The 22490-nt window shown below is 62.7% G+C and overlaps 1 protein-coding gene across 11 annotated transcripts in view; it reads right to left on the bottom strand.

The window, feature by feature from the left end:
- CACNA1G (calcium voltage-gated channel subunit alpha1 G) overlaps positions 1-21499 on the bottom strand; it is a 133663-nt gene extending 112164 nt beyond the window's left edge. For all 11 annotated transcript variants that reach the window (XM_083805670.1, XM_083805679.1, XM_083805678.1 and 8 more), the window contains exon 1: positions 20792-21499. In XM_083805670.1, the coding sequence (XP_083661796.1) occupies positions 20792-21048 (257 nt within the window). In that variant the 5' untranslated portion in view covers positions 21049-21499. The remainder of the gene's footprint in view (positions 1-20791) is intronic.
- Between the last annotated feature and the right edge of the window lie 991 nt (positions 21500-22490).

The raw sequence follows: 22490 nt of genomic DNA, 5'->3' as shown, positions 1-22490 counted from the left end.
AGCCCAAATAAGACGTCAGGGCTGAGAACTGTGCCTGCAGGCATTCAGGGAGGTTTCGTGCCCCAAACACACGGGACGAGGACCCGCGGAGAGGAGGGGACCCAGAGCAGGGACGGAGGTGGCAGAGGACGGGCACTCCTGGCACGCACCAGCCGCCGCAGCTCAACGCCGGAGCAGAAGTTTTTTCATCCCCAAAACTAACTTCCTGCTCTGATATTTTTGTTATTTTTAACATTTCTGCTGCATTATAAATATCTACCGGGCAGGACGCTTGCCTGCGAAGCTGTGGGTCCGCGCTCCAGCTGGGGCAAGCTTTATGGCTCGACTTCTCTGAGAGACAACCCAAAAAGCTGGAGGGGAGCCAGAGAAAGGGCTGACCCGTGGCGAAAGGCCGAGGGAATTAAATCCTCCGAGCCCTGTGGCTGCAGGGGCACCCGCAGGGCGGGAGGTGACAGCACCGTCCTGAGGTGGGGGGGGATCAGCACCCCAAAAAGTGCCCCGTGTGCCGGGGGGAGCAGCCCGTAGAGGGAACAGGGGGGCAGAAAACCTGTCCTAGCAGAAGGTTCCCCAAAGCAGGGGGAATTTCTGCCCCGAGCTGTTTACTTCCCATACTTCTGCAAATTTCCCTCGTGGCTAATTGGGATTCAGACGCAATTAGCACGGCTGCCACTCACCAACCCGGCGCGGCGGCACCGGGACACCACCGGGCACGGGGGAGGCACCTGCAAGGGGACAAAGCCCTCCGGGGCCAGGCAGGCTCGCACCGCCGAGCCAGGAGAAATGATCCTCCCTGAGCCCCTCTGCCCCCCGAGCCTCCCTCGCCACGGGGAGATTCAGCCCCCAGCAGCTGCCTTTGACCACCACCATCCCCGTCCCCCTCCCTCCCATCGCTCAGACGTGTCTCTGAGCACCATCAGCTCCCCGTCCCTGATTAATCGCCCATAAAGGATAAGTGGAAACAGGCTGCTAGAAAGGGGGGGGTGGATCTTGATATTTAATTACCGCAGCTGCAGGGCTGGGCAAGGAGGGCAGCTCTTTTGCTCCCCTCTGCAGGGTCCCCCCTGCCTCCACCAGGCGCTCTCCCTGCCCTGTCCCCAGCCTGGGGGTGGCTGTGGAGGGGCCGGGACCGCTGGGTGCCTCCCGTGGGACCTCGGAGCCTGCTCTTCCCTGTGACAACCTGAGCTTTTGGGGGGTGTTTTAAGGGGTGAGCCCCAGCCTGAGGCTTGGCACAGGGCATCCTCTTGGATTGGTGCTCCTGCTGCGTTCTTGCCCAGTTTGCAGCCCCCATCGCACCAAGGACCAAAATACCCCACAAAAAAAACATCTGAACGTCCTGCGCTGATGTGGCTTTGCATCCCTTGAGGAAAGGAGCCCTATAGCTGGCCTCGTTTTTCCTCCAGGGAGGCTCACAACCAAATCAATCCCCCAGGCACCGGCAAGGACACACCCGGACCCAAACCCAGGGAAAGACCTCAAGGACGGGGGACCCAGGGGCAGTTCGTGTCCCCCCCCAGCACCCCCCGACCACGCTGCACATTTGTGGGGTGCTCACCCCGGGAGAGCAGCCCCAGCCCCAGGGCACTGCGGGCAGATGGGGCTGAGGAAGGGGCGAGTGTCCCCCTGCCCTGCTTCCCACGGGAGCCTCTGGGCCCACGGGAACGGCACTGCTGAGAAATTTGGGGATCTTTGGGCTGCAGAAAGCAAGCTCGGAATTAAAAGCTGCAGCTGCTCAGGGCAAAAACCTGGTTCTCAGAGCCGCATCTCACCCCTTGAGGGGTCAGAAACCCGCGGAGCGAGCTACGTGTCCGAATCAAAGGCGGCCGCGATCGGAGCCATCCAAGTAACACAGGCGGGCAGACTGTCTGCAAATAAACAGAGCGAGCCAAAAATCACCAGCGGAAGCGGCGGGGGGAAGGAATTCTCTGCGCTGTAAGGAGGTTGTGATCTGGGCAGGCCGGGGAAGGAATGCGGTGACGTTCGTCAAGCTAATAGATTAGATAAATTATTCATAAATTATTCATGGCTAATTATTTGCCCCGCTCTACGCATGGGAGAGATGCAGGGGAAGCAGCGCCGAGGGCTCGGCAGGAGCTGAAGGCTCCAGACCCCGAGGAAACCCGGGCTTTGGGTGGGATGCTCACGGGAAGCCTTGCTCCGTGCTCACCCCGGGGAGGGAGCAGGGGAGGAACAATGGGGGCTGGGGATGTCCCGCAGGGAAACGTGCTCCGGCGGGGCCCACGCCTGCCCGCGGGAGGCACGGCTCCACCGGGTCACGGTGCCACAGCGGGGACGTCCAGGGACAGCATCCCGCATGCACTGCCACCTTGTCCCTGCCCCGAGGCCACACCTGCTGTCCCCATCACCCTCTGCAGGCTGTCCCACACCATCCCCACCCTCACCCCGACACCCAACCCTGGGACCACCCAGATTTTAGCCACGTGCAAGGCACGAGGTGACGGGCGCGGTGCAACGGGACACGACAGCACACAGCTCCGAGCGAGCGCACTGAGATGCAGACAACAAACCATTGGCACTGGGGGCCAACCTCTCCCCAGAGCCCCAGGTGAGTTATTTCCAGCAAACACAGCAAGCAGCCCCAGCTAAAGCAGCAGCTGAGAGCCACGGGGGCCCCTGGGTGCCCCACGCCACCCCTGGGTATCGGTGCTGCTCCTGCAGCCCCGGGCGCAGCTCCCTGCGCTGCGGGAAGGCGGCCGGGGGCCCTTAAACATGGACAGCCCACCAGGTGTGGGTGTGCCAGCTGCCCTTTGCAGCTGCGAGGGCTGGAAATGCCATCGGACGGAGTTGAAATGGGGGGTGGGGGGGGAAAGAAAACACTTGTGGCATGCAGGACTTGAGGGCAGGCCTTCCTTCCCCCAAAAATCACGGCCTTCCCTTGGAGAGGGCTGCAGAGAATTGCTGCGGTGCCCGCTGCCCCCCGGCTTTGTCACTTCTGGGGCTCCCCCAACCCACGGGAGCAGACCCAAAACCTGGGCCATACGAGCAGTGATGCTGCCCCCCAGGCACCTCCGTGTGCTAAAACCTCCTCCGAAGCACCTCACCGGGGCAGGGAGCCTCGAGCACGCCGTGACCCCGCGGGCAGCGCGCCCAGCGTGCCAGCACCTTCCCGCGCCCCGGCCCCGCTCCCGGCCCCGTGTGAACGCGGCGCGGCCGGCCTCTTTCCCTCTGGATGGCCGTCGCTCCCAGGGAGCGATTTCCTCTGCATCGCCGTGACCCCGCTCCCCGGAGAGCCTCGGCTGTCCCTGGGATCCATTCTCAGGCTTATAAAAACCGCAGCCAGGGCCGGGGGCAGAGCGCGGACGGCTTTGGGGACCGGAGTGGGATGGATGCGGAGCTTGTCCCACGCAGCCAGACCCCATGGCACCGAGGGATAACAGATGGGTGCTCGGCCGTTCCTACAAACCAGCCGTGCCCTTGGCAGCTCACCCGTGCAGAGCGTGAACCCGTTCCCCGGGGTTATTGTTAGAAGTGAGCGAGAGGTTTAAATAAAAAGGCGAAGCGGCAGCCCCGTGCGTGGGGACACGCTTCCCAGGTGCCCGGCCAAGGGGATGGGATGCACCAGGAGCGAGCCGGGACCGACTCCATCCCCATCCCCATCCCCATCCCCACCCCACAGCGGCACCGCAGAGCCCCGGCCCAGGCTTTCCACCAGCTCCGCGTGGTTTTACGAGGCCCCGGGGACCGGGGAGGCTGTTACGTTAGCAAACCCCCGCCCGGGGAAATAGCAGGTGTTGAGGCACGGCAGCTGCCAAGATCACATTATATAGACGTACGTAAATATTTTAAGAAGCAAAACACAAAATAGTGGGAGCAGCAGGAAGGTCACGAGCGGTGGGACTGAAGCCAGCGAGCCGCCAATTACAAATCCTCGTCTCACATCACCCGTTGGGGAGGACGCGCTCCCCGCAATACCCACGGGGCTGACGCTGAGGCAGGACAGACCTGGGGGGGCTTCCTGACCCCCCCGGGACCCCCAGCCCAGCAGGGAGCTGCTGCTGGAGGGATGGATCCATGGAGCCACTGGCCACCCCCAGCCCCTAGTGCCAGCCCCACAGGAACCCCCCCAGAGACATCCCCCGCCTCCGCCACCTCCCCAGGCAGGAGCACCCCGGGGGGCTCAGCACCACTCCTCTGTGCCCCCCCAGAGCCCTCCTCACCCCCCAGGAGGTGGCAGCAAGGCTGGCAGCCTCCTGGGCAGGGGTCTCCATCCCACATCTCCCCCTCCCCATGGGGGCACGGGGCTCGAGGGATGTTTGCCCCGCTTTGGGGCCAGGAGATGCTGCCAGCACCGGCTGCTCCCCACAGGAGGAAGAGGAGAGCCGGGGCTGGGGAAGAAGGGCGTGTGGGGAGGGAGCAGCAGGAGAAAGCCAGCACGCTGCGAGCCTTCCCCACCCGCCCTCCCCTTCCTGGCTCCCTCCTCATGGCTTCTCTCGTGTCTCCAAGATAAATATTTCAGCTCTTTCCTCCTCGCAGCGCTCGGCAACCCGTGTGCTAGCAGCTTGGGCACCATCCTGCCCCAGTGCTGGGGCAGCAGCAGCCTCGTCCTGCTCCCACCGAAGGCAGCGGTGACACCCGGGGCACCAGCACGTGCGCAAGGTGCTGCCCTGTATTTTGTAATGCCGACCCAGCTTTCCAAAAAAATAACAAAGAAAACAAAAATCAGGCTGCGCACCGCAGCCCCGGCCCCGTTATCTGCTCAGCAGCCCCCGTTCGACGCCAAACCCAGCAGAAACCCCTCCGGATCCCCCTCGGAGGGGAAAAATCGGCTGCGAAGCGGCGAGGAGAGGGGCCTGGATGGAGGTTGTGCAAGAACCTTCCCAGCCAAGCCCGGGCTGCTCGGTTTGGCCGGCGCCGCTCTTGGCCGTGCGGCCGGGGCTCGGGTTGCAGGGAGGCCAGGGCCGGGCTGCGGCTGCCAGCGCCCGAGCGCGGGCGAGCGGGGCCGTAATGCGAAGTGACAGCGTTTACTTTGTAATGCGAAGTGACAGCGTTTACTTTCCGCCCGCCGCAAACACGCGTGCCTCCAGCCCCACAGCCCGCCCGGCGCCGGCCGCGCCGCACCGGAGGCCCCCCGAGCCCCCCGGCCCCTCGCCGCGGAGGATGCTGAGCCCAAATCCTCGCCGGGAAGTGATGGGGACGCGAGGAGAGCATCGGCCTGCACGGCACCAAGATTTCCCCCGTGGGGAGCGAGCCTCAGCCCACTCGGGAAATAGTTTGTTGGAACAGCCCCCACACCGCCGGCTCCCTTCGCTCGCAGCTTTTGCTTGGGCAAGTGTGTGGCACCGGGGCTGAGCGTGCTGCCAGCTAGCGCTCCCCCGGTTGTCCCGGCAGCTGGAGTCATGGGAACACAGCAGAAATCAGGAGAAAAGCGTAAAAAGCAGAACCCAGGCTCTCCGTTCACACCGCAGAGCCTGCCTGGAGGTGATGGGGATGCGCTCGGTTCGCCAAGACCCTCTCCCATCTCAAGGGCCAGGGCGTGGGGTGAAGCACCGAGGGGGAGGAAGGTCCCACCGACACTCCTGGCCACATTTTTCCAATCAACTAACCCCCCCCCGTGCTGGCACGCAGCCCCCAGGAGCTGCCATCAGCTCTCCCTCCTGCCCCCATCGCCGCGGGGCTGGCGCTGGCTCCTCCGCCCCAGCTGCAGCGGGGCCGTGGGAGGTGGGAAGAAGGCAGCGAAAGGTAGCGAGCGCGGCACCGAGCCCGGCCAGAAATAACCTCCCGAGCCCGCCAGGTTTGGCTCCCTTTCCCCCACCTTCCTCCAGCGCAGCCGGGAGCGTCCTGGATTTCTAACCTGGAAAGGGAGCGAGGGGCTGGGAGGAGCAGCAGGGAGGGGAAGGGCACCGGGGCGAGCCACGGGCAGCCCGGGGCAGGGCTCGTCTCCCGATGATGCCCAGGGTTGCCAGCACAAAAATCCTGCCTCCCATCACTTTTCCTGCACGTCTTGGGGGCAAATCATCTAATCTGCCCTCTGTACGAGCAGCCTCCGCAGCCCTTCAGGGCTGCAGACCCCGAGAGCTCTGCAAACCCCACAGTCCCTGCAGGGCCACAGCTCGCCCCGGGCGGGCTCCAGGCAAAAGCATCCCAGGAGCTGCGTGCTCCCAAACCCTCAGCAGGGATGTATTAGTTCAGTCACGCAGCCCTATTGATTCAGGAGCATTAATTGGTCTTCACTGTTCAAATACCGGCCTCAATTAGAGCCACTTTTCCTTTTTTCTTCTTTTTTTTTTTTTTTCCCTGGATCTCTCCCCTCGTCTCCGTTAAATACCAGAATACCTACACTAGCCTTGGGGAGACTCGGTGTTAACTGTACATTTGTATCCAATTTACAGTAAGGCTCTTTGCAGCCCTAATGAGCACGCCTCTAAAGAAAAGGAGACACAAAAAAAAATAATAATAATAAAGGACACCTACTGCAGGAGATGCGTGCTGCCAGGCTCAGTCACTGAGCGTCGGGGGGATCGGGGCCAGCCAGCTCCCACCCCGAGCGAGTCCCAGCTCCGGGCAGCACACAGCTGGAGCGATGAGGGGTGGCACAGCCTCCCCAAAAAGCTGCCCCACAGCCCCGGACACGACCCCATCCATGCCCCACATACCCCCAAGGAGAACCACGGCCGCGTCCTGCTGCACCGCGGCTCTGCTGCCCCGCGCTTTGCTCGCCTCGTGCCAGCCGGGAACGCAGCAGCCCTTGAAGTTGCTCTAATTCTCATTATTTCCTTCTAGTGATTTCCTACTCGCGGCATCCCAAGCCAAAGCCCGGGAGATAACGGCCAGGATTTCACATTTAATTAAGCCTCGCCAAGCTGGCTGCAGCCTTCCTTTGCGGCCAGCGCTGCCTCCGTTACCCCCGAGCCCCGCAGCTGGGCTGGACGAGCTCGTGGGGACCCCAACCCTGCTCCTCCAGGGTCCTGCACACCCCGCTGATGACCAAGGCTGGGGTGCATCCCCCAAAGCACCACATCCTAGTCATGGCGAGAAGCCCAGCGGTTGAGTTTTACCCCCCTCCTTCCCTATTTTTATTTTTATTTTTTTATTTTTACTGGCTGGCTGCTGGTTGAACGGAGCCCTGGGATTTCCAGCCCAGTGCCAAAAACACACTGGGAATCGCGAGCTGATTCGTTAGGGCAGGGCCGGGGAGAGGCTGGCTGCGCTCCCCAAGTCGGCGGGGGGAATAAATGCAAAGATTTGTCAAATGCACAAACGACGTGCTGCAGCACCCGCAGCACGCTGGGAGGAGCAAACCTGCAGGCAGACCCACGGCTGCGGGTACGGGCAGCAGCTTCTCCACCAGACCTCAGATCTGGACAAGGCCAGCGGCACGGACACCCCCCGAGGCAGCCCCCCCGAGCCCCAGCAATGCCAACACTCCTGCTGCGGGAGATGAGATGGGGTGTGTGGACCCCAGAGCCAGCAGCCCAGCCGCACAAGGGGGTTCCTCGGGGATGGCACGGCCCCGGGACACCGTGGCGCTCCTTCCTCTGGCCATTTGTCGTGGCTTCCCAACTGATTTTATTCTGAACACTAAACCCGTTCAGCGTCCAACCGCCCCTGGGGCACGGGGTGAGATATTCGGTGAGATGTGGGGGCAAGGGAAGGGATTTCCCACCGGCACGGGCCAGCAGCCCCCAGAGCCTTGACGGGTGGGCAGAGGCACATCACAAGCGCAGAAGTGGCCCTGCTGCCAGCCTCAGGGGCCAGCAGAGCTCTTGGCACAGATTTCCAACATTTTTAAAGCCTGTCCATGACAGCACCAAGTTCCTAGAGGAGATGGACCCACAAATCTGCAGGGGCAGCCCCAACCACCCCGCAGAGCCACCTGCACACCGGCCCTGGGCCACGGCCACCGGCTCTTTTGCTCTCCCGAAGCGCCCGTGCAATGTGGGTGCAATGGCAAGTCTGTAAAAACAGGGAAAGAAGGGCTGCATGTGCGTGCAAGAAGCACTTTGGCAGCTACAAATGAACCAGCTCCTAAATCTTCCAGCTTGTTAGTGGCAAATCTCAGGAAAAACGCTCAGTGTGAAGCGCCGCGGTGCGGGTGCTGCACCCGGCACCTGCCCCACCGTGGGGTCGCGCAGCCCCATCCCACGCGGCCACGTGTCGGGGCCACAAACCCCCCCGGGATTTGTGCTGCCCCCGGAGGAGCAGCGCTGCCCTGCCTCTGCATCCCACCGGGAAAAACCCAAGGTGGGAGCCTGAGGAGGAGGAGGTGACCTTGGGGAAAACCAGCCTCTGAAAATCCCGCTGTGACACAGCTTTGCCCGCAGCAAGGCAGGTTTCCAGCCTCCATCCCAGGGCACCTTTTATTATTTTCCCCCATTCAGCGAGCCCATCGGATGATTAACTCTAATAATCTCCCCCCCAGACCTGCTGCCCTTACGACAAAGCCCCGAGCATCGTGCTCCTGCCTGGTCCCCACCAAACCCCGCTCCCTCCCCGTGCTGGGGGTCTCCTCGCCATCCCAATTCCCATTCGGGATTTCGGCCACGCAGCCCCCGGGGCCGGCCCTGCCCGCAGCGGGGTCACCCGGGGATAAACCCCGGCACCTTCCCCGAGCGGAGACGTACCGGGGCGATGCTAAAAACCCTCCCGTTTCCATGGGGACGTGAGGCACATGTTGCTATGTGATGTGCGGCCCGTCACCAAGGCGACGGCGGGATGTCACCGCGCGGGGCTTATTAGTTGCCATGGCTATCAAAAGGCGCTTGTCCTCCGGGGACCTCCAAGGACCAGGGCCACCGGCTTCCCCCGAGCCTCTCTGCGGGAGGCCACCGAGGCGCTGGGTGCCCGGCGGGGCCCCAGGTCCCCCGAGGCCGCGGTGACGGGCGGCTGCCCGGTGGGATGGAGGAGCCCGGCCCCACAGCGCAGCCCCCGGGGAGCCTCCCCCTACCCGAGCAGGGCGCACAGCAACGGGGGTTTGTTGGCCACGGTGCAATTGATGGAGACCCCAAAACCCAGGGAGCAAGGCGAGCCCATGGATGCAGCCCTCCCCTTAGCGCAGCACCGCTTCGGAGAGGGCTCCGGGCCCAAACCCGGCATCACCAGGCAGAAACACATCCCCCACAGCACCTCGGGATAAACACAAGCGCCTCCTGCACCCCAAGGATATAACCCACAACGTGGTGAGACCCCTGCCGCCCCATGCAGGACCCCCCAGGCGATGGGGGACCCGCTCTTTGCTCCCAGGGACATTATTCCTGGCAATAAACCCCTGGGGACCGGCCTGATGGCCCCAGGACCCCTCTCCATCCGCTCACAAACCACTTCCCGACAAGCTCAAAGTGAGTTTTTTTTTTTTCATGTGGCCATATAAACCCCCAGGAAAAATACTTATATGCTTTATTAAATAAATTAAAGGTATTATTTTCTCGTCATCTCGTTAGGTTTTCTAGGAAGGATATAATTTTTTATTTAACTCCCTTGGACAAAAAACCCACAAGCAAAAACCTATAGGAAGGTATATTACCCTGTAGTGGAAAATTAGATTCCTCCTACACAATACTATAGGATGATTTAAATATAATATATAGGAATATAACACGTTATTAAGTTGTATAGTATCTTTCTAGAAAGACCTCCAGTATAGGACTCTCAGAATTACTCCAAAAACCTATTAAGTTTCAATCTAGCCCAGCTGGCTCCCTTTCCATTCCGTTCTGCGAGGCTTTTCCTGAACGGTTAGGGTTTTAATCACGTCTCCGAACTCTGCCACCACCTCGCTGCGCTCCTCGGGGCACAGCGAACCCGAGCAGAAAACCCCAAAGCGGCCCCGGGACAGACGGACGGACAGCGGGGTGGACGCGGCACTGCTCTCCCCTACAGCCAGGGGAGAGGGGCAGGGGGGGCACAGCTCGCTGCGTCCCTTGGTTGATGCAATTCTGCATTTCCCCCTGACCAAGGGCTGCCCCTCTTCCCCCTCCCTGCCCCAGCTGCTGGGGGGTTCAAACAGTTCTCAGGGCACGTGCCCGCACCCGTCCTCTCCCCCTCTGCGAAATAAAACGGGTTCGGGAGGAAAGTTGCCTCTAGCTGTTGCCATAGAGACTCTGCGGCTCAGCGCGGAAAACCCAAATCTTGTCAAAAATGGCAGAATTTAAAGTTTTAATCAGCGAGAACACACAGGAGGCCACGAGCAGCAGTTCGCATCCTCGCCTCACCAGTTTCTGCCCTCAGCCGTGGTTGCCCCGTGCCCAGCGGCAGGCACAGGAGCCAGCTGAGGGGCGAAAGCCACAGAAAGAAAATCAGTGGGAAAGGCAAATCCCAGAAAAGCCCCAGCCCGGAGAGGGCCGGCAGCACGCCACCACGGATGCGGGCTCTGCCTGGGGATGCCGGCCCCTCGGCAAGGTCCTGGCTTGAAGAAAAAGGGGGAAAAAAAGAGAGAGAAAAGTTCAAAGTGGCCCTGGAGAGGCAGGCGGCTCGCTGGTGTTTTCTCTCGCCGCTCGTGGCCAGGCGGAGCTGGGGAACGACAGCCCCGCGCCAAGCTGCCTGCGCTCCACCGCCTTCATCCGCTGCCAGAGGAGCAACACAAAACCCAACACCACGAGCGAGGCAAAATATTTCCCGGAACCTCCGCTGCTTATCCCACAGGCTTCACCTCTCAGCCAGTGCAGCCAGAGGCGAGCGACAGGAAAAAAAAATAAAATACAAATAATAGAGCAAAACCCCAGCAGAACCCAACTCGTGGCCACGAGCGGTGTCTGGGAGCATCTCGCCATCGCTCCTCGCTGCCACATCCTCCCCGCTCCCTCCTGCCCCGACTTCCACCGTGACCGCAGGGCGGGATAACTCACTGCCCCGGCATCCCCGGCGCCCCGCTAAGACAAACACCGCAGGCTGCGGTGTCCAGAACATCCCCGTTTCCCCACCACTTAAAATTTGTGGTGCGGGTGACCCTGCGGGGACGGGGCAGTGGTTTCGCAGGGTGGCCCCGGCGAGGCGCGGGGCACGACCAGAGCCGTGGTGCTAAGGGGAAGGCGGCGGTGCCGAGGGTGTTGTGTTTCGTGCCTGGGAAGGCGAAGTTTGAGGGATACCAAAACAAGGGACTTCAAAAAGGAGCAGCGTTGGCTCGGGGAATATTGTTGTATGAGCTCAGCCGCTTCGGACGGATGGAAAAAATCACGCAGAAGCCTCGGCAGGAGCATGCGGCACATGGGGGCCGAGCACAGTGCACGAGCAGGGGGTGGCTGCTGCCACCGGCCCTGCTGGAGACAGACCCGGGGGTAGCGGGGACACGGGCACCCTATTTCGTGCGCACCGAGGTGCCACCAGCATGAAGACCCTCGTGCTTTCTGCTAATCCCAGCCCTCCTTGGATGCGCCCACCCTGCCAGCAGCTCCCCGCGCAGCCCAGAGGCAGAGGCAGGACCTGGGCTGGTCAGGATGGTGCTGGACAGAGGGCGCAGACGGGGACTTACAGCCGGGTTACTGCAGCACCGGCTGAGCTTTGGGAACAAGGTGGCTTGGGCCTGAAGGTCACTGGAAGAGGAGTTTCACGACTCCTCTCTGCACCTCCGCATTCCTCCCATGCTGCCGTGCCCTGCTCAGCGTGCAGTGGGTACGGACACGCTCACGTGCCCGCACACCGCGGGGTCCCACACCTGCCCCTGGCTCCCCAGACCAATCCTGGGCACAGTTTTGGCTCTCCATGCCCAGAGCAAGACCTCTGTCCCCAGAACCCCTCTCTCTGGATGCCCCCGCTCCCCCTTCGCTCAGCAGCAGGGCAGCCGGCCACCCACAGGCACAGCCCAGCACCTGCATCGCCTCGAGACGCAGCCTCGGGGCGCAGGGTAGCACCTCCAGTCCCTAAATAAAGCCTAAAAATCACTCCAGATAGGATTCACGGAATGCAGGGAAAGCCTCGGGGCTGCTCCTTGCCTGGCACCAAGCCCTGCCCGCCCTGGTCCCCTCCTCGGCGCGGTCCCCGCGGCCGCCCCATCCCCCTGAGCAGCTCCCTCGCCTGCTTTCTCTCGCCGTGCCTGTGTGTGGGTGTATTTGGAAACGAGATCTTTCCAGCTGAACTGCAAAATGAAATGCAGAGATCACAACTCCTTGAATAGATTCATCACACACACACACACACACCCCCCAACCTCCAGCCTGCCCCCAACGGGAAGCCAAGGCAATAGTAAAACTGCGAGGTGGGAAGTCAAGGTGTTGGGAAGGTAAAAGGAGGCGTTTGGGGAGGGGAGGAGGCACAGAGCCACGTTTTCGGAGCATCCTTTTGTCGCTAAGGGGATTCACCGCCGGATTTGCAGCTTGACCGCGACTTGCCCGGCCCCCCGAGCTTCTGGAGAGGAGACAACCCAGCTCCATGGGGCTATGAGAAAGGAGAGAACAAAACAGAGCAAAAAGCCAAGCGCTGAGCCCAGCTGTGAGATTTGAACGTCCGCTGCTGGAGGAGACAAATCCCATTTACTGAGACAAGGGAGGGCAGCGTCCCCACCCCTGCCATGGGTGCCCATGCTGGTGCCGGGCTCCTCAGCTGGTTTCCAGCCTGGTACCAGGCAGGATTCCCCAGGCCAGCCCCAGCTCCTCGCCATGGGGCTCCCAAGGGAGCTGTGCTGGTGGCTGGGGTGGCGCGGGGAGGCAGAGCCTGGGGACACAGGGAGGGGGACAGGACGGGATGCACTGCTCCATAGAGGCTGGGGTGGTGGGATAGAGCAGGAGCATCCTCCCAGGTGCCACCACCGCAGCGACACCATCAAAGGGGGAGGCTTCCGAAGCGACATGTCCCTGCAGGACGGGGCGAGCAGCTGGGAGAAGGAAATGCCCCTTCCCCTTCCTTGTGCACACGGGGAGGGGGCAGCGGTGCCCACCCCAGCACCCACAGCACCCCGGGGTTTGGTGTTACACCCCCTGGGATATCCGAACCAGAGCACCCACAGCGCACAGGGAAGCCCTTGCTCCTCTCCACGGATCCGTGGGTTCGTGCCCCCTTGGCTAGGGCAGCAGGGCTGGCCGAGACCCCCAGCCTACCTCACCGAGGCGTCCCCAGCCCACCAACAACTGCTCAAAGCGGGTAAAAGCTCAGGGAATGGTTGGGAGCACGAGGAAAGGGGCTGCAGCTGCGATCCGGGCGGACCCGGGGCCGAAGGGCTTCGCCCACGCCGCTCGCTCCCCCGAGCCCAAGCCGCCCCCAGCCCCGAGCGGTCCGTGGGGTCAGACAGAAACGCGATTTATGCGAGGCGCAGGCCTTCCAGATTTATGACATTCACTCGTGGTGCAGCGCAAACACGTTCACATCTGCGAGCGGCTGGGTCCTCTGTCAGAGGAATTAGGAGTTGTGACCTCAGAAGTCACGACGAGTCTCCAAAGGAGCATCAGAGACAGACCTGCGCCGTGACCCCAGCAGATTACAGTCTCGGGGGCATATCCTGAGACATATTTATGTTCCTCCAAAGCCAGATAAGTCAATAACCACATACAGTAGCAGTTACAAGTCAGATATTAATTTAATTCCTCTCCTCCCTGCCTGCCCAAATAAGCATTAATTCAGCGGAGCACGAGGGCCCCGTTATTCATCATTCTCACCGGGCTTTCTCTCCTCTCCAGTTAAGGTAGCGTTGCTGCAGCCAGCCTGCCAGGAGAGGAAGGCTCCCAAAAATCAGGACACCCCCAAAACCAAGCCACCCCACGCCTGCACCGCCGTGCCGGGTGCCGCCAGCCCGACCAGACGAGGGTTTTACATGCTAAGAGTGGATAAGGCTGAAGGGGAGGCTGGTTACAGCACAGCGCATCGAATGCGTTTCAAAGCCTCATTCAGGGCTCAGCAAAGGGAACATTTGCTTCCTACGGCCCCTGGGGTGGGGACGGAGCCAAGACGTTCCCCCCAGGAGCCTCCCGAGCCCGGTCTCAGCCCAGTGCTAAAAACAAGTTCCCGATTAACATCTCTGCTTGCATAGCGTGGCTGTCAGCTTAACGCCAAATAAATGTTTCAGCACACGGAGCCGGAGCCGCAGGCGTGGGGGCGAGCCCTGCCCTGCAGAAGGGAGCTGCATCCTTGCAAGGGGTTAACGATCGCTTCGTAATTGAATTAACAAATCATTAACAAGTCCTATCCGCCATCTGGGCAGGGGAGGGCTCTGCCTTGGGCTGCTGCTGTGGCCACCAGCCCCTCGGAGACCATCAGTGCCAGGCAGGAGAAGCTCCAAACCCGGCCTGTGTCAGATCTGAAGCCCTGGGGGGACACAAAGCCCGGGGCCGCACGGATGGGTGAAGCCCCCTCCAGCCCCAGACACATGTCAGCAGCATCCCGAGATGGGTTCGGAGGATGCACCAGGGGAAAATCTCTTGGAAGAGACCCAAATGAGAGAGAAGTCTAAGGCTGCTTTGCTACTGGAACCCTGCGAGTGTGGGGCTGGAGTGTGGATTACAGCACATAAATCCCCTTTTCTTTCTGAGCTCGCCCCTGCCAAGTTCCCAGCTCTCTCCCATCACCTGCCCGATGGGCTTCAGCATTTGGGTTTGATTTTGTACAGCCCCCCATGGGGGCGCCCCCATCCCTGCCCTCATGCCCAGGGCGCGCATCCCAGCAGAGGGAGAAACAAGGGGGGCGAGAGCAACACATGGACCCCCAAACCACCTCCAGCCCTTCCTCCTGGGAGGCGCATGAGAAATTCCAACACAACCACGCTCCAGACGCCGGGGCCAAGCCGAGCCCCATCCACTTGTGGCTGCCGGGTGACCCTGGGACGTTTGGTGGCAGCGTCCCCGCGCCGTGCCCGTGTGTGTGTCCCCACAGCCCCACTCGCAGCGGGGCAGCGACCAGCACCACGCCACCCCTCGGCACCGCGGGCAGAGAGCGAGCCCGAAACTTTCTCTTAGCAAAATAGTCAGGGTGAAAAATGTGCTTTTTTTTTTTTTCCATCCGCTCAAAGCCTCTTTGCCGAGGCTTTGGTAGGAAGCAGATGTGAAAGCATCCCAAAGCACGATCAATTGTTACTCACTCGGTTATATAAAACCATGAGAATTTCCTCCTCTTTTTTTTTTTTTTTTTTTTTCTTAGCGCCAGGCCGGATTCCTGGCTGAGAGGCCGAGGCTCGCGAGCGCAGCCAAGCCAGGTTGGGGGAAACCTCCGCGCGCATCACCAACCGAAGGGAAAAAATTTCCCATCTAGGTCGCTCAGCGGAAAGCCAAGGCGCTCCGCAGCCTCCGCCAGGGGAAGAAAAAGCCACGGTCTGGCCCCGGAACAAACCCAGAAACACTCAGGCCTCCTAATTAACTAGAAAATTTCAAGCCCTCCAAACCACAGCAAGGCTTCAAAGCCCTCCCAGCCCGGCCGCGGATGCTCCTTCCCCGGGTCCCCGCGCACGGGACGGGGGCTGAGGCTGCCCAGCGCCTCCCGCAAGGGAAAGCGACTGCGGGATCCGCACACAAAGCCAGCGTGGGGGCTCCTTTGGGCCAGAGGTTTTTCTCTCTCCCTCCCAGCAAAATACGGTAAAAACGGAGGGCTAAGAGAGACCTGGGTTTGAGAAGCCCAGGCAAACAAAAACCTGATCTTTTCTGCAAGGAAATTAAAAAAAGAGCGAAGCGGAGTTTAAAGGAAAAATGGGAGAGAGGCATTTTTTCAGCCCGGTGCCAAAACATCTGCAGGGGGTGCGCGGGGGGGAGAAGAAAGCAGAAAATTTTGTATGCATCATAAAATCCTGGGCATTTCTAGAGCGACTCCAACACCACCCAGTGCTACCGAACCGGGGGGGGGGAAGCACAAAAGGCGATGGACTCGAGGGCAGCGAGCGGCCGAGAGGTGTCACCAGCACGGGGGGGGGGGGGACCCGGCGATGAGAGGTGCCCGGGGGTCTGGCCCCCTCCAGTCCAAGCCCCAGGAGACGCAGGCGGCTGGGGCGAGCCGCCCCCTCCCCAAATTAAAGGCAGGCTGGCGGCGTCCTCGCTGCTCCTCGCAGGAATCCTCCTTGCGGATTTCCCGCCGGGGGGGCTCGGAGCCGCAGCAGCCCCCGTCCCCCGGGGGAAGCCGGGTCCCCGGGCTGGGATGACATAACCAGCATGGGCTCAGCCCTTTGTCTGCGCGCCGAGAGGGAGGGAGAGAAAGAAAGGAAGAAAGAAAAGAAAACTTCTGGAAGTCATTACAATTCCTCTGCTCCAGTCTCCTTTTTGGCAGACGGCTCCCCCAGCCCTCCCCCCCCAGCCCGGCTCAAAATGCCAGCCTATGATTTTTAAATGAGAAAAAGCTGCCCCGTGCTCCAGCGCTTGGATAAACTCCTACACAAACTTCCAGATGTGACACAACAGCCTTGGGAGAGGGAATTCGCCGAAGAGAATCTCCCTTAAAAGACACACACACGGAGCAGCGAACGGAGGGAGCGGCGGCTCCCGGCACTGGATGGATCCAGAGATCCCCACCGAGTGGCGGGGCGTTAGGATTGGGATCGGTGCGTTACCGAGATTAGGATCAAGCAGCTCCTGGTTTCGCTCGGGAGGCAGCAGTGAGGGGGATGCCAGCCGCCGAGCCCAAATTCACTCCCGCAGGGCTCTGAGCGGCGGGGAAGAGGCTTCGCAGTTATTTGTCCCTTGGGAAAGGGGGAATAAAAGGAAATAAAAAAAAAAAGAAAGACACCACGCTCGTGCTGCCCTTGCTAGAAGGCAGCGGGTCCTGCTTTTTCTCCTGATATCGCTGCATGGGAGGCAGAGCAGCCCATCCCCAGCCAGCCGTGCCCCATCCCCAGCTCTCCTGTCCCCACAGGCAGGGAGGGGACATGGGGACCCCCCCAGCCCCCGATCCCCCATGAGCTGCAGGGAATGGGGCTTCTGCATCCCCCGTGAGCAGGAGGCGCTCGCCGGTGACCCAGTGCCTGCGGGAGGGAAGCGAGTGCCGGGACTGAGCACGGGTCAGGTGAAGCCACCGAATTAGTCCTTGGTGGGTTTTTAAACAAAACAAAACAAAAAAATCTTTCAGTTTCAACCTCCCAAAACAAAGTACCTCGGTTCGTTACATCCAGAAGTGATTTGCTTCACAAACGTACCAGCGTTCAAAGAACACTAACACGCTTCCCCCTCAAAACACACCCTTTTGATAAAAAAAAAAAACAACCATTTTTAACCATCCTACAGCTGAGCCCTTCAAGCGGCACCCAGCCCGAGGAGGGGACAAGGACCTCGTGTGCCCCCGTGGCACAGAGCGCACCCGGCTGGGGAAGCCCAAACCACGGCAGAGCTCGGTGGGCTCGCGCCCCGTCCCACCACGCAGGATCTCCACTCCGGCACGTTGGACACACGGACGCGGGCATGGAGCGGGGGGCTCAGCGCCAGCCAGCCCCACACGACCCTCAGCCGGAAAAGAGATTTAAAAGCCGGGGTCCAGAGGCTGTGAGCTCTGCCCCGGGAGGACGAGCCGGGGCCGTGCCAGGCATCCTGCGGAGCAGCACCTCCGTACAGCCAAACCCGCTCCCGGTGCGCTGCTCTCCGGCTCCGCACGCAGCCGCCGCGCGGGGAAGAGGCAGGTTGGAGCACCACAGAGATCACAGGCCTCCCAGTTACACCGGTATTTTCCTATTCAGAGCCCTGAACGCCACGCGGTAGCATCCTCCCCGCTTTCTCCATCCCTGCTCTTCAATCAGCGCGCAGCTCTCGAGCCGTAGCCTCGTTTCTTGCCTCTGATCAGAGGAGCGGCCTGGCACAGACCCCGCTGCAGCCTTTCATCCTCCCAGCCTTCGTGGTGCTTTTATTTTATAAGGGAAAGTCAAGTAACCGGCTTCCCTCCTCCTTCCCCCCGGGGACACCCGTTCCTCCCTGCCCGCCACCCCAGCCTTCCCCAGCCCCGGTGCCCGCGGGCCCCGCGCGGTGACCCCGCGGCACGTCCCATCGCCTCCCTCCCCTTTGGGGGCCTGGCCCCGACCAGGCTTCCCTTCAAAGACCACAATGGGGCGGAGGGGAAGGAGAGCTTTGCAGGACTGAGAGTTTTAAGGTTAAAAACCCAGCGTTTCAGGCCCTGGAGCGTTCATTTTCTGGATCAGGACAAACTCCACGACCTCTTTCTAGCCCTAAGGGAGCAGAACGAGAGCCCAGCACGGGTTCCCCCATCCCCGCTCCAGACCGAGGCAGAGACATCCCCAAAGCAGAGGATGCTTTGAGCTGGAACAGGGTAGAAGAGCCTGACAAATCGTCTCGACAGGACCTGGCATCCTCGCTGACACCCAGCACATCAACCTTCGCCCTGCCTCGGCCGTCACGGTCACGCAACCTGCCCGGAGGGATGGAGAGCAGTGTCCCAGTGGCACCGGGATGCGACAAGCCCCAGGGACACGGCCAGCCCTGGGGACACCAGCTGCCCTTCCCGGGGCAGCGAGAGGGCTCTGGGTGCAGCAGCAGCTCCAGCACCCACCGCCAACACCCGCAGCACCCATCCTGCCCGCAGGGACCACCACAGAGGGCAGAGGGACATCAGGGAGCAGGCAGACGAGGAGATGGATATCCACACAGCCAGCCTCACCCGGGGAGAGGTAAAAACGAGATGAGAGCACAGAAGCCCTCGAGAGCCCCTCCGTCGGCTGCCAAAGGCAGCGGGCAGGGCAGGCTCCTGACAGCCACGTGGCTGAGCACTGTCACTCCTCCCCGAGCAGCTGGTGGCAGCAAGGACTTTCCGAGGATGCGATTATGGGTTTGTGGCACCAGGGCACGATTCCTAGGAGATTACAGTGCAGGAAGAGTCACTTTTTTCACTTTTCTGGCCCACCACGATAAGCAAAATAAAAGTGCAACATATAAAAAAGCAAAGGGCTCGGGCTGCAGAGAGCCAAACCCACGAGCAAGACCACTCTGGTTAATCTGGTTAAAGGCCACTTTTTCCTTTCTTTTTCTAAATAAACTCCCCCAGTTGTGGGTCAGCGACCCAGAAAACAACTAGCTGCTCACAGCCCGCAGCCCTGCAGCATCGTTCCCAAGGCTCCCAGCATTTCGATTTCCCCGTTGGAAGCAGGTGAGGAAGCAGAGAGGAGGAAAACGCCAGCCCCTGGGGCTGTGCCCAGCACTCGGCCCTGCACGCAGCAGGGCCTGCAGGTGCCCAGGGGAGGCTTTGACGACAACGCTCCTCTCGCAGGGATGAGAGCGAACCCGCTCGTAGCCACGGAGGACAAGACGCATTTCCAGCCATTGCTGGAGGGAGCGGGGTGGAGGGGATTTTACCCAAACCAACCGAAAATGTTCAGGTGTCGACACCTGCTTCAAAACAACACCGCCAGGGAGAGGTGGGGGTTTGAAAAAAAGTCTATAAATCAGCTGTCGTAAATTGCATTATCCACGGAAGGCAATGAGAGCACCCGGACTTGCAGCTAATATTCCTCCCCACAGCAGAACGCTTCACAAAGTTTTGAGATTTCCTAAGATGCTCAAATAAACGCAGCCTTGGATTGCTTGGCTGGTGTGAGAGAGATTCGGGGGGGAACTGCAGGGAGCATTCATGACTGGGAAGAGAAATCTTGCCTTTTTTCCCCTCCCGGGGGACATTTTAGGAAAGAAGGCAGACCGTTTATCAGATGAATTATTGCCGAAGCTTAAGTAAAACAATATCCACGGCTCCCGCAGACCCTCACCCGGGCACACCGACCTCAGCCCCGACGGATTTACTCCCAGTTCACACGAACTGGGAGCTCTCGCTCAGCACACGCTGGCCCTCCGTGCCGTGTAACATGTCCTCCCTGCTACCGCACAGCCTCTCCCACTCCAGATGTGGGGTTTCTGCCCGCCCGTGCTCGGCTGGCTTTTGCGCAGGGAGCGCGGCCCCGGGAACATCCCGCTCACCCGGGCACAGGCTGCTCGCAGGCACCATCCCCTGCTGGAAGCCACATCGCCTGCTTTTATTCCTCGTAGGGTTTTTTTTTTGTTTCTGCAGATAATACGCGGAGCTGGAGTTCGGGGACGGCAAACCACTTGCGCTGCGAGGATCCGTGTGCTGGTTGCGACTCAACTCCAAGGGAGGCTTTAAAGGCACCAAGACTGCAGCAAGAAGTGGCTTTTCTATTGTCTTTTTCCCCCCCCCCTTCTCTTTTGAGATCTTAAACTTGACTAAAGCGGCTTGGACGCGGAACCTGTGCAGAGCAGACGGGGAGTTGGGAGGAGACCAGGAGCTTCTGCGGGGTCACGGCTCACCCCGGGACCCGGCGGGGAGCAGCCCTCAGCCGACGGGCACCCCATGGGACCCCACTCCCCGCCTTGCCTGGACCCCTCCAAGCCAGGAGCATCCCCTGGGCCGCAGCAGCCCGGGAGGGTTTGGGGACAGCGGGCCCTCCAGCCGGCCCCACACGCCGTGAATTATTTAGGGACCCCGCGGGCAAGCAGCAAACCAGCCCCCCTCCAACCCCCCTGCACCACCGCCTCCCCCCCCCGGCTTCCTTAAAACCCTCAGGGAAGGGACCGGGTAGCCTAAAACGGGTGAGAAACGGGGTCAGGGAGGAAGGAGGGCTCTGCAAGGGGGGGGGAGGCTGGGGTTTGGGGTCCCTCGGCGTGCCGGGGAGAGAGGACGAGGAGCGGGAGGGCTCCCGCTGCCCCTGCCCCCGTTCCCCATCCCCGGCGGAGCCTGGGGGAGCCCGGGGAGGGGGGGGGGGGGGCACGGCGGAGGGGACCCCCCCAAACGGGACGGGGCGAGCCGAGCCCCCCGCAACAACCCAGAAAACTTCCCGAGAGGGCACCGGGGAGGGGGCGAGCGGGGTCCTTCCCCCCCACTCCAAAGCCCAGCCGGGGGGGGGGGGGGGGGGAGGCAAAAAGGGGGTGCGGGCAAAAAAAGGGGGGGGGGGGTGCTGGCTTACCTCGCCGCCGGCACCTGCAAAGGATACGGGTTACAGACCAGGCGGAGGCACCAGCTCCGCGGCCGGCTCTCCTGGCTCAGGTAGAAGAAGACGACGGGGGCCAGCGCCGGGTAGGGCAGCGCCTCCGCCTCCGAGTCGCCGCCGCTGCCCCCCCCCCCGGCCCCGGCCCCGGCCCCCTGCCCCTGGCGACCCCCGGCCCCGGACAGGTCGTTGAGGCGGATGAAAGTCTTGGCTCTGCCCGGCTCCGGCTCCTCGTCGGCCGCTCGCTCTCCAGCCTCGTCCATCCTCCGGCCGCGACCCCCGGGGGGAGCCGGGGAAAGCCGGGGTGGGGGGGGGGGGGGGGGGAAGCCTAAAGGGGGGAGCCCATGCCGGGGCCGGGGGGCTTCAGCGGCGGGGCTGCATGGCCGGGGGAGCCGGGGCCGGGCCCGGGCCGCCCCCCTCGCCCTGCCCTGCCGGCTGCGGGCTCCGTAGCTCCTCCTCGCCGTGCCTCCGGGGGGGCCCGAGCCGCGGGAGGGGAGGCGGCGAGCTTTGCCCCCCCCCCCAGCTTTCCCCCCCCCCAACCCCTTCTCCCCTTCCAGTAGCCGGGGCCGACCCCCGGGGGAGGCTCCCTAAGGGCTCCGGCGGCCCCCCCCGCGCCCCACCATCGGCCCCCGGGGGTGCAGCCGCCGAGGATGCTCGGGCGGGCGGCGAGCGGAGCGCTGGGCACCGCTGGAGCCCTCACTCCAACTTCAAGTCCCGGCTCCTCCTCCCCCCCGCGGCCAATGGGGGCCCCCCCCCGGCCCCTCCGAGCCCCCCCATTGGACGCCGAGGCCGTCAGTCAGGGCTGCACAGCTGGACGGGCAGCGGCCCCCCCCCCCCCCCTCCCCGGCGCGGCTGGACGGGGCGCACACGGCGTGCTTGGGGGGGGGGGGGGGGGGGAATGGGGCACGGGAAGCCCCCCCCCGCGCCGTGGGAGGGCAACATCCCCGTGCTGGAGGCCGGGAGCCCCGAGGTGGAGGCCTGCAGCCGCCGTGGGGCTGCTGGCAGCGGGAGGTGCCCCCCCCCGGGTGCGAGCCGCGCACGGTTTGCAGCCCCGGGGGGGGGGGGGGGGGGGGGGGGGGGGGTCACCGCCCTGCTGCTGCCGCGGCTCGGGCTCCCTGCGCTGCTCCAGGGGCTCCCTGCCGAGCATCCCCCCCCCCCGCTGCAAAACCCTGAGCCTCCCTCCATCGGTCCCCCCCCCCCCCGTTATCCCGCACCACCCATCACCGCCGGGATGGCCGCGGGGGGGGGGGGGGGGGGGGCTGCCGGCGCTGTGCCCCCACCCGCACCGCCCCCACACCCAGCCCCGGACCCCCCCCCCCCCCCCAGGCGGAGCAGGGACCTCCAGCTCCGGGGCAGAGCCACCCCCGACGGGCACGGCCCCCGGCCGCGGAACGGGGGGGGTCCCGGCCCCGCCGCCCCCGCTCCCCCCGCGCGGAGCACGCTGCCGGAGCTCCCCCTGCCGGTGCGACGCCGGCCGCTGCGGGAGCCGGCCCCGACGGCGGGCACCGAGCCTCGAGCATCCCCCGGGGGAGCGGTGCCAAGAAGGGTGGGGGCGAGAAGCCACCCCCCCACGCTGAGCCCAGGCTCCGTTTCCTAACGCTGAAGACATCCGGAAAATTAAAACAGAGCTTCCTCGCCCTTCCCGCCGTCACCTCGCCCCACGTCCCGCCACCGCGAGCCTCCCCCCGCCACCCCCCGACCGCCC

The sequence above is a fragment of the Anser anser genome (assembly GCF_964211835.1).
Source record: "Anser anser genome assembly, chromosome: 19".
NCBI classification, from domain to species: domain Eukaryota; kingdom Metazoa; phylum Chordata; class Aves; order Anseriformes; family Anatidae; genus Anser; species Anser anser.
The sequence above is the reverse complement of the archived record's forward strand: the minus strand, read 5'-3'. Positions and strand labels throughout refer to the sequence as shown.